Source organism: Sinocyclocheilus rhinocerous, unplaced genomic scaffold (assembly GCF_001515625.1).
Source record: "Sinocyclocheilus rhinocerous isolate Xijiao unplaced genomic scaffold, SAMN03320098_v1.1 scaffold886, whole genome shotgun sequence".
Lineage (NCBI taxonomy): Eukaryota > Metazoa > Chordata > Actinopteri > Cypriniformes > Cyprinidae > Sinocyclocheilus > Sinocyclocheilus rhinocerous.
The window spans coordinates 834910-850950 of NW_015631204.1; the positions used below are offsets into that span (position 1 = coordinate 834910).

The window sequence follows — 16041 nt, forward strand, 5'->3', positions numbered from 1 at the left end:
CGTGAGGTAAACAGCAAAGATAACAAGCTTTTCAAAATGAAAACAAAAAAAGTAAAACTAAACTTGTTGTCGGTGACAGTGCTGCATGTGTTTTTCCCCCACAAGAATACCAACATGTTCACCTTCTCTGGTTTAAGAAGCAGTCTTTTACTTTACTTTAGCTTGAAAACCATCCATTGTTTCCTCAATATTTGCGTCGTTTTTGCTGCGTGCACCTTTGCGCTCCTGCTGACGCGGCGAGTATAAACCAGGCTCTACACTCTATAGGCGCTGCGCAGTTCAAATGAGTAGCGCGGTTTCGTTTGCCGTTTGATGTTTCTCATATGCTCACAAAATTTAGTCGCAGAGGCAGAAAAAATGGTCGCAGGCTAGAGCCCGGTTTTATAAGAAATGTCGCTTTATTGTCAACAAACGTTTTTTTCCAGATATTCTTACTTTTTAAGAATAGCACAGATAATATAATAAATCAGACATATTCTTTACATTCAGTATTTTTTACATTGCATTGTATGTAGGTGGTTGCAATGCCGTTTGGTGGTTTATAGTGCATTTCTTTGTGGTTTCTAGGATGTTCTGTGTGGTTGCTAGGGAGTTATGAGTTCGATGCATCTCTGATGAAGTCATAAGGAACTTTGGCATTAATTGCAATATTGCTGTGGCTTGCTGAAGTTGGCGTTTCTGGCAGTCGCAGCGCTGCTGTGTTCAGTGGTAAAGATGGGCTGCTGGCAGGTGCTGTGGTTTGTGTTCACATTAGAAACAGCCCTTTTTCCAGCTGCACCCATTTACTTCTAATCTACAATCTAAGTAATCTGGCATTCCGTCACAGATACAATTCCAGTCTATTCCAGTCAATACTCCATTCCTGCAGCATGTGCCCTGGAAATGAGCTGCTCTCTGACTAGACTTCTGTACTTTCAGTAACACAATTGCAGCTCTGTTCTTCCCGCTATAGAAAATAAACTATTACAATCAGTTCATCTTACTTTTTGTATGCTGTTTACTGGTTTGGTCAGACCTCATTTAGAAAAAATAAGAATGTACCATGAGAAGAAAAAACATAAATGAGATCTCCTTCATATAATGTTTTAATTGTTTCTCCATGACAGAAATTAGGTTTAAATAAAGAGCAAATGGAAAATAAAAGAGCAAAATCTTATCTTATTTTGAACCCCATAGGAAAGAAAAATCAAAAGCCAGCTTTACAGGTTTGTCTGTATATGTGACATACGTGTCATTACTACTAATTTTATTATTTTATTTTATTTCACTTTAAACCTAACAGGAAAGAAAAAATAAAAGACAGCTTCACAGATTTGTTTTCTACTGAGACACATTATTTGTTTGTTTATTTTTCATTTAGATTTTAGATCTCAATTTAAACTCTAACTTTCTAATCAAATTGTTCTAAGACTAAATAATATAATCAATGCAGTCTATGTTAAATTTTATGGCTCCAAATCTGTACTGTATGTGAGCAGTTGCCTCATTTGTGATTAACTTTATTACTCCTAAAAATGAAAGAGCAATCTCTGAGCAATAAAGTTTTCCACAGGGTGCTACTGTATTCACACTCACATGTATAAACTGAGAAAGAGGAGGCATATCTAAGAGTTAATGATATTTACGGGAGCAGTTTTACAGGCCGGCAGCAGTAAGGCAGTCCTTGAGCCGCATCCAGACCTCTGATGAACTGATAAAACACTGGAGTGCACATTCACACTGGCGCCGAAGATGACACAGCCCTGCCATACAGACGTGGCCAGACCCACAAGCCACAACAGCACCATGAGCTCATGCTGCAGAGAATGGGACGGGCCCATTTGCTGTCTAACAACACCAGAGCTGAACTGGAGAAAAGTGTGGGGGAACTGGGTTTATGGGGCATCTGCTGGACTGAATACCTGTCTTCTTGAGCCCTGAAGTCAGGTTAAAATCTGGAGAGTTAAAACTGAGTTCAACATGAGTTTAATCATCTATAGGAGGGACGTATGTGAAGAGCATGCCATTTTCAGTTGAGCCCAATCCGACCCCACCCAAAGGAACGTCTCGGTTACGTATGGTAACCCTCGTTCCCTGAAGGAGGGAACGGAGACGTCACGTCGGATGACCGACGAAATTGGGATCTCGCTTAGAGAGACCAAAAATCTGGAGAGTTAAAACTGAGTTCAACATGAGTTTAATCATCTATAGGAGGGACGTATGTGAAGAGCATGACATTTTCAGTTGAGCCCAATCCGACCCCACCCAAAGGAACCACCCTTCTGTCACCCCACATGGCCTCTGTTGTAGTTGGTGCCAGAGGTCACACCCTTCAGTTATACCCTTAAATATCACCTTTATCTCAGATGTTTGTCCTAAAAAATTAAATTGCTAATGTGACCGCACCTTCACTATACATCAACAATGAGACAATTGTTGATGTATAGTGACGGTACGGTCACATTAGCAATTTTATTTATTTATTTATTTTTTTTTAAACCCCACATGAAAGAAAATTCAGAAGCCAGCTTCGCAGATTTTCCACCTTTACAGATTTGTCTTTTCTTGAGACATATTTGACATCAATAATAATATTAGTATTTTTATTTTATTTTATTTTATTTAAATTGAGTTAACCCCAAAGGAAAGAAAATTCAGAAGTCAGCTTTGCAGGTTTTCCACCTTCACAGATTTGTCTTTTCTTGAGACATATTTGACATCAGTAATAAAATTAGTATTTTAATTTAATTTTATTTATAGCATGATTACTAGATTTTCCAAGAAACGGAAGTTTGTAATCAAAGATCTCAATATAAACTCTTAACATTTCTCATCAAATTCTTCCAAATAATCTAAGCTATGCAGTCTACCTTAGCAAAATTTTGGCAAAATCTTGCGGCAAAAAGCTATTGTCTATAATATAGTGATATATGAAGTCGCTTTCAAAGCAAGCAGCTTTCTGTTGGTCAACATAAAGAATATGCATGTCAAATTTGATTTCATTGCAAAATGTGTGAAGAAATCTTAGGTCCTCATGTGAAATTCCAGATGGCTTGGACTGGATTTTGTCCACGAAATTTTTGATGAATAAAAAGTTAAATGTGACCACACATTAAGAGTATAAAGCTACAGTATTAAATGGATGTGAAGTGCATAGCTCAGATCATTTGGACGTGGCAAAATCTGATGAGAAATATTTGAGTTTATACTGAGACATTGGGCACAATCTGAGCACATAATGAGATATTGAGTCATCTATTGAAAATCTAGAGGATTACTGAGGCCTTTTATTTCGAGAAAACATCTGAGAAGCATTAGAGTCTTAATTTGCTCTTCATCTAGTCTAGGAGAACCAATTGAGATACTAAAGAGATCACATTTGTGATTTTTCTTTCTTGTGTTGATCCTCATTTCACCCTGTACCGTCCTCCTATGTGGTTGGATTGAAAGCCACAAAGCTTATGAAACTCTAAAGGAAATAAATGTTAAATTATTGAAGGCTTTTCCAGGCCGAAACATCTGAGAAGCACAAGGGTCTCTATTTGACTCTCATTGCTGTCTAGGAGCAACAACTGAGAAAGTAAAGACGTCTAATTTGGGTTCTTTTTCCTATGTTGATTCTTAAAGTTCACATTTAAGAATCAACAATGTGAGAAGTACTCTCACAATGTGAAAGTATTGAAAGCCACAATGCTTATGAAACATGGAGGCTTTTTTCTTCAGGAGAAACATCTGAGCAGCAGGGCTTCTGTCTGGGTCTCATTGCTATCTTGGAAGAATCTAATTTGTGATTTTTATTTCCTAAGTTGATTCTCAAAGTTCACCCTTTACCAGCCTCCTACCAGCCACAAAGTAATTGTGAAGACAGCCACAATGCTTACGAAACTTGGTTCTTTTTCTTTCAGAAGAAACATCTGATGAAGAAGCATCAGAGTCTCAATTGACTCTTTTTCAGAAGAAACAGTTGAGATGTTAAATAAATCTCATTTTTTATGTTGGTTCTCAGATGTGATTGTACTGAGACCTACAATGCTTATGAAGCTCTAAAGGACGCAAATGTAAAATTGTTGAGGGTTCTTTCTCAGGAGAAACATCTGAGAAGTAGGAGGGCTTCTGTTTGCGTTTCTGAGAAATATGTGAGTTTGTCTGTGCACAGAATGAGATATTATTGAGGCATCTATTGAAACCCCAAAGGAGTATTGAGATCTTGGTCCTCAAGAAAACATCTGAGAGTTTCAGTTTGCTCTCCATTTCGTTTAGGAGAAACAATTGAGATATTAAAGATGTCTAATTTGTGATTTTTATTTCTTGTGTGGATTCTCAGAGTTCACCCTTTATCAACGACGGCTTTGTTGTGGTCACGCGTGTGACATGTCAACGTGCAGACGATACTGTAATAGTCGACTGTAATTGCTCTAGTCGGATGGAGGAGTTTCGACACAGTGCGGTTTATTCCGGGCGAGCGCTTGGATCTCATTCCTCGTCTAGCGTTGGTGGACCTCCAGGGAGGTGCAGTGCACTGGAGCCGTTTCCTAGGCAACCTTTTTTTTTCATCTGGGCTTTGAAATGAGGACCTGATGTGATTGTTAGCAGCTTGGGCTTGTGCCATTGAGTATGCGGGCTCTGTCTTAGCCTTCACTTCCCTGAAACACCATGACATCACCGATTCCCACGACTGACAAATCGTCTGATGGATGCACATTAGCGCACCGTCGATAGGAAATATGCTTACGTAAGGGGATTGGTGATTCATAATACATTTATTCAGTTTTGTTGGGAATCCATGTTATGATGCGAAGGTATGTTTTTAATGGCACTTGTAATCGTTTTTATTGGTCGTTTGTAGTATGTTCAACTGAAGTGCATAATTAAATTTCGAGTACGTTCATCATTTACAGTCACTAGCAATCAATTTCAAGCAAGCATCACTGTTACTATTAATAAAAAAAGGACAAACAAATCATATCTAAGGTCTAGAACACCCTAGCAACCACTTAGCAACCGGCCAAAAACTGAAAATGAAAAATGTATCTATTAAGTTACAGTACATATGTTTTACTTTAGCTGTTTTTCAGCTGAAAATGGCTGCAAATGTGTCTCCGGTGCAGAAAGAAGGTATATTTAGCCCTCACGTTGTCATCTTGTTTCTCATTCTTAAAAGTTTCCTGTTGTTGGTTGGGTATTTGATAACAATTGGCTTATGGCTGTTCACATTCAGTATAATGGTCCAAATAAGACAGGTGTTTACTGCACCTTTAGATTCTGTTCATGGGCCCTATTTTACTACATATTTATTTAATTATGCAGCATTTTTTAGCAAGTTTTGATTTAACACGATCATTTTTCACCTTCTATCTGACCCTTAGAAATAAACAGGCTGTTTTGGCTACTGTACCATTTAATAATCTCTGTTATGAATGGCTAACCTCTTCAGATAAATGATTAACAACGCCTCCACTAAAGCTGATGAATACGGTATTTGTGTTTTTATGTAAACACGGATGGTCATATCAGGGATTTAACAGTAAGACTGATTTTCCCTGAAGATTTTGACTTGCTTTGCCAACAGTTTTACTGGCATTAATACAAGCAATTAATTTTTTTTTTATTATTATTATTATTTTAATTTATATTTATGTATAATTTTACGTTTCTAATTTTAAGTTTTAAATAAAATATTTTTTGTATTATTTAATATGTGTTTTTAACAAAGATATTTAAAAAAAAATTTGTCTTGGAAGAATGTGATGAGAAATGTTTAAATTCATTTTGAGATAATGAGCAAATTTTCAGCACAGAATGAAAGTAAATGTTAAAAATAAACCTGTAAGAGTTTCTTTTTCCTCCTAAACCCAAAAGAAAATATTCTGAAGAATGTTGGTAAGCAAACAGTTTTTGGTAGCAATTGACCTCCATAATAAGGAAAAAATACTGTGGAAGTTAATGGCTACCAACAACTCCTTGCTTGCCAACGTTCTTTAAAATATCATATTTTATGTTTAACGGAAGAGAGAAACTTAGAGATTTGGAACAACATGAGGGTGAGCAAATATCTCTTTAAGTTTAAAAAGTTGGCAAGCCAAATTCACAACCAAATGTCACAGGAAACCGAGTCTTTAACTTTGCAGTCTAAAAAAGCATGCTCATGATGATCCAAAAAAAAACTAAATAAATAAAATTAAAATTAAAAAAAAAACTAAATAAATAAAATTAAAATTAAAAATAGACATTGTGCTAGACCAATAAGGCAAGTGACATTATTGAGCCCTGATATATTAATATATTAATGTTTTTATGTTGTGAACATAAGAGTACATCACAAAGTACTATAGATTTTTTTTCTCTCTCTCTCTGTATGTGAATATGAGCTCAGATGAACTTTATACATTCAGCTGAATGAATCTCTGAGCAGATACAATGTCAACACAGAACAGCAGGAGGAGTTCTCGCAGTAATCGCATCTTTATTCCGTTAATCGTAACTGCAAAGGCATCGCAGAGCGTTGACAAATGTGCGTCGAGCGCTTCCCAGGAGAAATTTCCAGTTCAAATGTTTGTCCACTCATACAGCAGAGCTGGCAACGATACTGGCCGCCAGAACGGGATGCTTATTACCGTTCCCTGTAGCGGATTTGCCTCCTGGGGAAGTGCATTAGCCCCTTCAACCCGTCATAGGACCCCATGCTGGTGACCCAGACTGTGTGCTATCCCGTTTAAGAGGCTTGATTTGAGGATTGCAGAGTGGACCCCAAATCTCCAAAAGTCCTTAACTGACCCCAGGTGCATCATAGGGTATTTGTGTGCTTTTCTCATGTTAGTCACTTCTACAAGCAATTCAGTTGCTAATATATTGTGGTTTGCCGTTTTATGCGGTAACAGATGGATGTTCATGGCAGGCTGCGTCCAATGTTCCCAAACTACTAAATGGGAACAGTAATGAGAAAAAAAGTGTTTTTAATTCATTACTTTATACCCAAATTTCTTGGCTGGATTAGTTTGAAGCTCCACACTTTGACACTCTCCGTAACATTTGTTGTTTTGCTTTTTTAACACACTATATTACAGTTTACACAAAACATAGCTTGCCGTAACAGCTTTATAGAGTGACTAACTAAAAATAGTGATGCTACCAACTACATTTTTCAGTAGCGAGACCACAGCTCATTTGACTAGCAAATACAACTACTTTTTCTAGCAAATACAAAATGCTACTTTGTTTTTGTTAGTTTTTTTCAAACTGGGGTCCATGCAAATGTTCAGGGAAAAAAAAAAATGTAAATGTCAAAAAAAAAAGAAAGAAAGAAAAAAACTAATAATAATAATAAATTGAATTATTATTAAGAACTTAATAAAAAAAAGTATAATTAATGTAATAAAAATAATTTATTATTATTATTAATAATAATAATAAGAAGGATATATTAATTAAATTCTTAATACTTAAATTATTGTCATTATTATTATTATTTATACTACTACTACTACGTTATTGAATAATACTTCTATTTTAATTAAATTATTATTTTAATAGTAAATAATTTAATACATTATTATTATTATTCTCTGGTTTAATGAATCCACCTCAAAATATGTGCAAATAATTTGTAACATTTAGAATTATAAAATTACAAAACATATTATGATACTAGAACAATATTAGGGTACTATAACAATACTACTATTTTCAGGACAAAATGTGTAAATGACATTATTGTTGTTTATGATAATAATAATAATAATAACAACATTATTATTAATATTATATTATTTAAAATACCTTTATTCTAATTCATTTCTTTTTATAAATATTGTTATTTATAATTGTTATTACTGTTAAATTGTTTAATAATAAAAAAATGCAATTCATTTATTATTATTATTATTATTATTATTATTATTATTATCAGTAACCAATTATTTAGTAAGTCCATTTTAAATAATAATTTGTAACATACAGATATATAAAATATACTATATATGATACTATAACAATACTAATTTGCTTCTGCCAGTCGAAGAGTTTCCTACTGACCATTATGACAGTGTTGTGGATGCACTCATGTTGTAAATGAGATCATTCCTACATGAAGGTAGCTTATGCAATTTGTACCAGAGTTTTGATGACAAATTGGTCAGTAATCAGCACAAAGAAGTGCCCACAAGTAACACCGATGAGTTATGAGTGTCTCTGATATTGATAGTGGACCGTCCGTTAGCAGTCCAGCGCTCTCCTGTCACTCATTCCCACTCCCTGTCGCAGCTAATTGATTTCATTAATCAGTGCTAATCAGGAACACACTCCGTAACCACTAGGAATCAAGTGGGCAGCACAGGTGGAGGGACTCTCGCGGCAGGTTGTTGAGTTGTTATTTGTCAGAAGTCCTTTAATTAACATTCGCAGACTGGACACAGGAGGACAGACCTGCCAATTGATGGCAAGGGTCTGGCATACGGGGACAAGCTCGAACGATTGCAGTACTAGAAGCTCAAACGATTGCGGTACCCATAACTGCTCTGCCAAACAGCATTCACCAATGAGATCTGTGCTGCTGTTGACAGGTTTTAAAGCTAAACCTGTGCTTAAATAGCTGTTAAGCTATACCCGGCGTGCCGAATATGCGTCAGGCCACGCTGTTTTAATCCTTTACCGTCTTCTCTTAAATAAACTCCCAGCAGGATGTGCATTTTATCAGTTCCCTCACAATTCCAAGAATGGCGTTATTACACTCGGCACTTTAGGCTCTCTGTTGCAAGAATGTAAAGCTTACAGGCCCATTACACTTAACTCTGAAGACTTAAGAAACGGCTGAATTAAACCCAAGGTGCCACTGAGCCAAACGGTAACTGTAGTCCCTGAAAAGTAACCACTCAATAATTCATAATACAAATGCCTTTGCCAAAAGGTGGTAGGTTTACAATAGGTGGGGCAAGTATTATTTGCAGCCAAGCTACGTCTTAAGTGCTTGTTTATTGCTGTTTACATCGATTGTTTGCTTTGGCCGGTAATGTTTGTTTTTTATCTTAAAGGAATAGTTCACCCAAAAATGAATACATTAATAAAAATGGTTCGACCATTCAATAAAAAAATTGTTCCATCATATATATAAACACCGTGTTGGGGAAAGTAACTTTTAAAAATAATGCATTACTATACTGCATTACTCCATGAAAAAGTAACTAATTGCTGTATTTAGTTACTTTTTATTGAAAGTAATGCATTACGTTACTTTTGTGTCACCTTTTGTCACCTGGGCTGGACTTTATTTCTTTTTTAATAACAAAAAGACCCAAAAGTTATATTTTTTGCCAACTCCTAAGTGAAATGAATAAGCCTCAGGCTGAAGGAAGGGCCTCTGCCTCTGCACCTCATTCCCAATTTCTCTCAACACAGGGACAGGAGAGCTGGACAGTGAGAAATGGGAAAACAAAGTAACTCAGATATATTGTTGTAAATTTAAAAGTATTGCATTACTTTACTAGTTACTTGAAAAAGTAATCTGATTACATAATATACTAAAAAGACAAAAAATATTATTAAAAAATTATATATATATATATATATATATATATATATATTAGGGCTGTCAAAATTAATGCGTTAATAACGTTAACGCAAATTCATTTTAACGGCATTAATTTTATTAACGCGCGATTAACGCAGAGCGCATTTTCTGTTTGACCAGTGGCTATTATGTTGCTTTTCTAATTTTACATGCAAGTATAGCCGAAATCACAGTACAGCTATTGTCCTGATCTTATGTGTGTTTGATTTCATCAGACGACAGCTCGATTATCAGGATTTTTGCACAGATTAACATCTTGGAAGGGAGAGCTGGTTATGTAATCTTAATGGGTCGCGTTTCAGTCACTATTTCATATTCATTCTGTTGTCTGTCAACAGAAACAGTAAAATATATCAATGAAAATAGTTTTATTGAGAATTTAGCTGCATCAAAATACAGTATGGGGGCACAGAGAGGCAAACAAATGTAATAATAAATAATAAATGTACATTTTGCATGTTCAGAAGAAGGGAGCTGCCCTGTCGTGCGAAAATGTAAACAGACTTGTGTAAGTAAATTGCTCAGTGCAAAGAAAGAGAAGTAATGGGAACCTGTTATGCTAATAGACATGACCAAGTTATTTGAAAAACATCTATGACCTTTGAAACATGTCTTCATGCTCTATGTTGAGTATGGTTTCACTAATAAACATACATTTGCATAAAGCATCCATATTTGTCCATGCCCATGTTGATTAGAGTATTAAAAACTTGAAAAGTATTAATTTAAGGTACATTTAGAACAGATAAAAATGCGCGATTAAATTGCGATTAATCACGGGTTAACTCATGACAATCATGCGGTTAATCGCGATTAAATATTTTAATCGATTGACAGCCCTAATATATATATCATGCATGTATAATATAATTATATATTTAAATAATTATATTTATTATTTTCATTATTAATTTTTAATTATAAATGATGTTTTGTATGTTACAAAAATGTAACACAATACAATAGTATTGAGTATTTAATATTATTGCAATTTAATGAATAAATCTAAGTGTAATTTATCTAAAAATAATTTATACTAATTATATATTGGTATTTTTTTATTCATTGTAGTTAATTCACTCTAATTTATATTTATGATATATAGTGCCTTGACAGTGTCCTCCAATTTAGGACATTCTGCAAAACTGGAATGAATATGATTGAAGGATGAGTGCATTTTTGGGTGAACAGTCCGTTTAATTGTACACGAGAGAGTCAGTGAATCTCTAGATCAAAGTGATTTTCAAGGCACATCTTGTACACAGATTTCTATAATCAGTTGTATTGAAAACACCCGCTGCAAATCCACGTCAGCCAAAAACTTAAACACATTAGCTGCGGCTGGTCAGCGTTAACGCTTTTATCAGCTCGTTTTAAAGACATTCAGACATCTTTTCTTATTACATTAGTGCCATTTTGGTTTCCCCTGAATGGGACGCACGCTAAATGAAAGTTACTCTAATCAGAGGACGGATTATATTGCCGTGCCCTCGGCGGCGAGGGTTTTATGACTGACTGTGGACCCGTGAAGAGCCGAGGGACGTTAGTTTATCTTTGTTGGTAGTTTTGATAGATTGCTTGCTCAGCACGGAGGGCATTAGGCTCATTATTGTGCCGCTGCTATCAGGAGATGAGACTTCAGCGTTACTGCAGGAAAACACAATATTCAGCCCCTCGCTGCGGGATCTTATTTACCACCACAAAAGATGGCTTCGGTGTCGATAAAACAGTGCGGGCATTTGCGCCACTCTCGCTCGGTTGTGATTTTTATTACGTCTTGTTGATCTAGGTGAACTGTTGTTGAAAGTGCTGTAGCTATTTTCATCATGTAGCCGTCTAGCATTAGAAAACGCTCCTTCCGATTCGTACATCTCCACCTTCAATTTGCCAGCAACTTCTTTGTTATTACTGGGCGGATGTGAGTGCATTTCCCCTGCTCATTTCCCTGTGTGCCAAGGGTAATCAGACTGTTATGTCTAAGTGTGTGTGTCTCTGCATGTCAGTAATGCTCCACACACACACAGTCTCTAGTCATTGCAGCACAGTTGGTCTTGGCGCTGCGGTCGTGCCGGTGTGTGCCAGTCCGGCCCGGAGCCTTACAAGCCCCCTTGTGCTAGATAAAACATTGCGGTTTGTCACTTGTGCACTCACCAGCTACAGGTGAAGAGGAGAGAGAGTCATAGAGCCAATCAAGTGGATGGGGATTATTAGAAGGCCATGATTGACAAGGGCCAGTGGCGCCTATTTACGAGAAGTGCCATGGGATTTTTAATGACCACAGAGAGTCAGGACCTCGGTTTAACATCTCATCCGAAGGACGGTGCGTTTGACAGTATAGTGTCCCCGTCACTACACTGGGGCGTTAGGACCCACACAGACCACAGGGTGAGCACCCCCTGCTGGCCTCACTAGCACCTCTTCCAACAGCAACCTAGTTTTCCCAAGAGGTCTCCCATTCAGGTACTGACCAGACTCAGCCCTGCTTAGCTTCAGTGGGCAACCAGTCTTGGGCTGCAGGGTGATATGGCTATATATATATATATATGTGTAGGTGTGTGTGTTTAAATTTAAAGGTTTTGAATAAATATATAAATACATAATATTTTTAATAAAGTGGCCAAATAATACAAATAATATTTTTGTAATGATATTTAAATAATATATAGCAATTGGACACACACATACACATTATTATGGGTATTATTATGATTTTTCATAGTTAATTATAAATAATAATGATAAAATAAAATGTATACAATTTGTATAATAATTAATTAATATAATATTATTTATATTTAGATAAATAACTAACATAAATAAATAACATTTATATAATAATATATTACATATAAGAAAACTGACAAATAAATAACATCTATCTATCTATCTATCTATCTATCTAAATAAAATCTAAATAAATAAATCTAAATGAACAAATAAATAAATAAACTGAGTGATTTGGGATGCAACCTGTGAGCACAGACTTCACCAGAGGGAGATCTAAGGTCAACATGATGACCCATCATCCATCTATGTCTGCAGACTGACCCATTCTCTTCTAGCACTGAGTGTGTGCTTTACTGAGTCTAGCACAGGAACCTAAACGGCCTCCTCATTAGCTCCCTGCATGGGGCGCGCGGCCGCCCGTGGCTCTCTGCATCCTCAGAGTAATCCTGTCTCATTTCATGTGTCTTTGGCCTGCCATCTGACCTCTACCATCCCTGCCTGCTTGCTTGTATTTTTCAGAGGCGGCAGAGTGTGTTTTCAGACAGAAAGCCAGTTCTTCTGGTGGTTAGCAGCTGTTGACAGTATCCATGTGTCTGTCTAAGAGATTTTGGCTTCCAGGGACTGTTTGTTTATGGGTGTATGTGTTTGTCCTTGAGTGGTGAATGACCATCAGGGTGCAGTGTTTGGGGAAGCGCCGGTGGATGCATGTGTGTGTTTAACTGGAATTGTGTGTGTGTTTGTGATTGCAGAGTGCAGCGGCAGCTCCGAGTCCTGTCCTTGGAAATATGCCCCCAGGAGAGGGTATGCCGGTCGGCCCCGTTCCTCCGGGCTTCTTTCAGGTACACACACATGCATTTGCTGCATAGCCATGGAGAGCTTGGATCTTAACAGACTTATTTGCCATATATATGATGTTTTAATAAATAATATGCTAGCAGACTGCTTACTGCATACTGTGCAGTACTGTATATTTGCTACTATGGATGGTCAAGTAGACAACATTGCATTGTGGGAATTGTCTTATATATAATGGGAATTGCCTTGTATATGTCTTATATATATATATATATATATATATTTAATTTATTTTTATTTTTAAGTTGATTATGTCACATTGTGGGAATTTTCCATAGGGTGTTTTGAGGTTTTATACTGCAAAGTTGCATACTTCATGCACACAGATTCATAGTATACATAATGTAAAACTAGTCTGGGTGGTATGGTATTTGTGAACATAAGCATAGTCTGTATAAAATCTATATTTTATTGACAGAAAATTAGGTGTATTTGAGTAGTTGACATGAAACTATTTTAAATAGAATTTCTGCATAATTATTTTGCATAATTTGTATTTCGTTCTTGTACAATTATTTTTATACATTAATTATGAATGCTGAATAGCAAAAATGTTTAAAAATGTTTAAAAAATATAAGATAGTGACCAGTTCCAGTATCTAAAAGATATATTTTTATTATACATTAATATAATTTTTTAACTCCAATTTGTTGAAAATAATTTAAATAAAATTAGAATGTATTATTGTCATTGATGTATTATTATTATTATTATTATTATTATTAATAATAATAAATACAATTATTAATAATAATATAAAAAATTTTTCAACATCAAGGTATTAGAAAATAATATATATGAATGGATTATTGTTAATATTAATAATCATAATTATTAATATAACAATAATTTTCTTCTAAAATGAAAACGTAATAATTTCGACATTTTGGTTATTTAAAACTTTATATTACTGCATAATGAAAAATGTTTTAGAAAATGTGTCTTTTATGTTTCTTTTACAAAGGGCATATAACTTCATGTCCATCATGTTAACTAAACATTCGAACATAATATGATCTTTCTGGCTCATGCAGTCATAAACTAGCCCTGTATGAACTTGAACCTGTTTTTTTTTTGGGTTTTTTTGGTAGTTTGCATGCGAGTCAAATTGCACAGGCTTAGAGTGACTGAGAACAACTCATGTGTGCACACTCACTTCACTTCTCTTCAGTCAACTCTTCAGATCTTTGACTTTACCTGGATCTTGTCCACATCTTTCACTGGATTTTAGGATGAAGGCATCTTTGAATCCTTTTAATTCTGTCTCTGTGAGCCATAACAACGTGTTAAAATCCCTCAGACATTAACACGGGCGGAAGAAATGGCTGACAATGACAAAACACACACCTGTGGCTTTTTTCTGAAAGGCTGAACCGTTTTGACAAAATTACTGTGGTCTGAATTCTCAAAAGAGAGGTTTTCTCCTCAAAAGCACGACCTTTGACCTGCGTAACTCCAAATAAAGTGTGGCATGTTTTCATTTTGATCTGGTGTGGCAGTTTGTGGCCTTGAATAACCAGTTTGAAGGAAAGATGTGCAGATGCGAAGTGACGCTTTGACCCAGATGCACCGAACACTCATTATCCAAGGAGAATGGAAACATCCTCTAGAGTCTATGTTTACCGCCGCAGTTTGTGTAACTCAACACCTGTGTTGACATATGAGGTATTGCTTTAGACGAAGAGTTCTTATGAGGCAGATTGGCCCCGTCAGCTTATAGAGCGCTCGTAAAGCAGCCGTCTTTGTGCATAATGTCACCATGCTAAGGAGCTGTGGTATTTGACGCCCAGTGTGTTGTAATTGGTTTGATTAAGAGCGACAGGATTCCAGCAGCCTGACTGACTGAAGCAGATCTCCAAGCGTGTGGCGGGGGGCACAGGAATCCCCTGCAGATCGCTAATGGTGCTCGTCTAATAGAACGATAAGCTAAGAAGATCAAATCATCTTTCTTAAGTGGCTCAACAAAGGCTCATCTGCCTCCTGCGGTTTCTGACGGGAACAGTCTGTCTTGGTTGTCAACATTTGAGTTTGTGGCGCGTATACAGTTGCACGATCATCACAGGGTTAAATAAAACGACAAAAAAAGGATTCATTGTTTTAAATAAAATAAACATTAACTGAAATAAAATATTAAAAAACTTTAACTTATTTTATTTCAGCTAGATGCCAGTCCAATTGCATATATACATTATATTCCTGTATAATTATTTTGTATCATTTGTATCGAATTCTTGGATAATTTTTATACGTTTTATTTATGAAACCAATGAAATGCAAAAAAAAATTTTAAATAGTTGAAAAATATAAAAGAAAATTACTTAATTAAAAAAATTAAGTAAATTAAAATTAAAGTTAACTGAAATGAAGTATAATAAAACTTTTTTCAGCTAGTCAAGACAACTGCATATATTTTGTATAATTACTTTGTATTATTTGATTTAAATTCTTGTATAATTACTATATATGCATTATTTTTGAAACCTCTTATTAAAGGCACAATATGTAATTTTCGCCGCTGAAGGGCGCGTATTCAAAATAAACAAAGAGCAAAGGCGTAGTTTGATGATGCCGTGACTGAGTGTGGAGACATGGGAGTTGTGGTCTTCATCCCCACAGCCGAAGCAATCCGACGGGACTCGGGCAGAAATCATGTTCATGGATGTGCTAATGATTTGTTAACTTAGATGAATGAAGCAGGGTGAGGCTGAAAGCCGTCGAAGCGAAACGAGGCGCTGAACGAGCGTGACACACGGCTCGAAAGCAGCGGAGCTTTTATTATGCCACAGTCTACCGCTTCCACTCATTCCGGTCGTGCGTATGTGGGAAAAAAAGCAGCTCTGTTTTATCATACTAGATACATTTGAAAGTTCTGTTATAATGCTACTCTGTGCGGTCGTCACCGGTCTAATAAAACGCA

At 35.9% G+C, this 16041-nt stretch overlaps 1 protein-coding gene across 1 annotated transcript in view; it reads left to right on the forward strand.

Annotated features, from left to right (window-relative positions):
- ssbp2b (single stranded DNA binding protein 2b) overlaps positions 1-16041 on the forward strand; it is a 72634-nt gene that overhangs the window by 38210 nt on the left and 18383 nt on the right. Inside the window, exon 5 of the mRNA XM_016554455.1 lies at positions 13018-13107. Within this exon, the coding sequence (XP_016409941.1) occupies positions 13018-13107 (90 nt within the window). The remainder of the gene's footprint in view (positions 1-13017; positions 13108-16041) is intronic.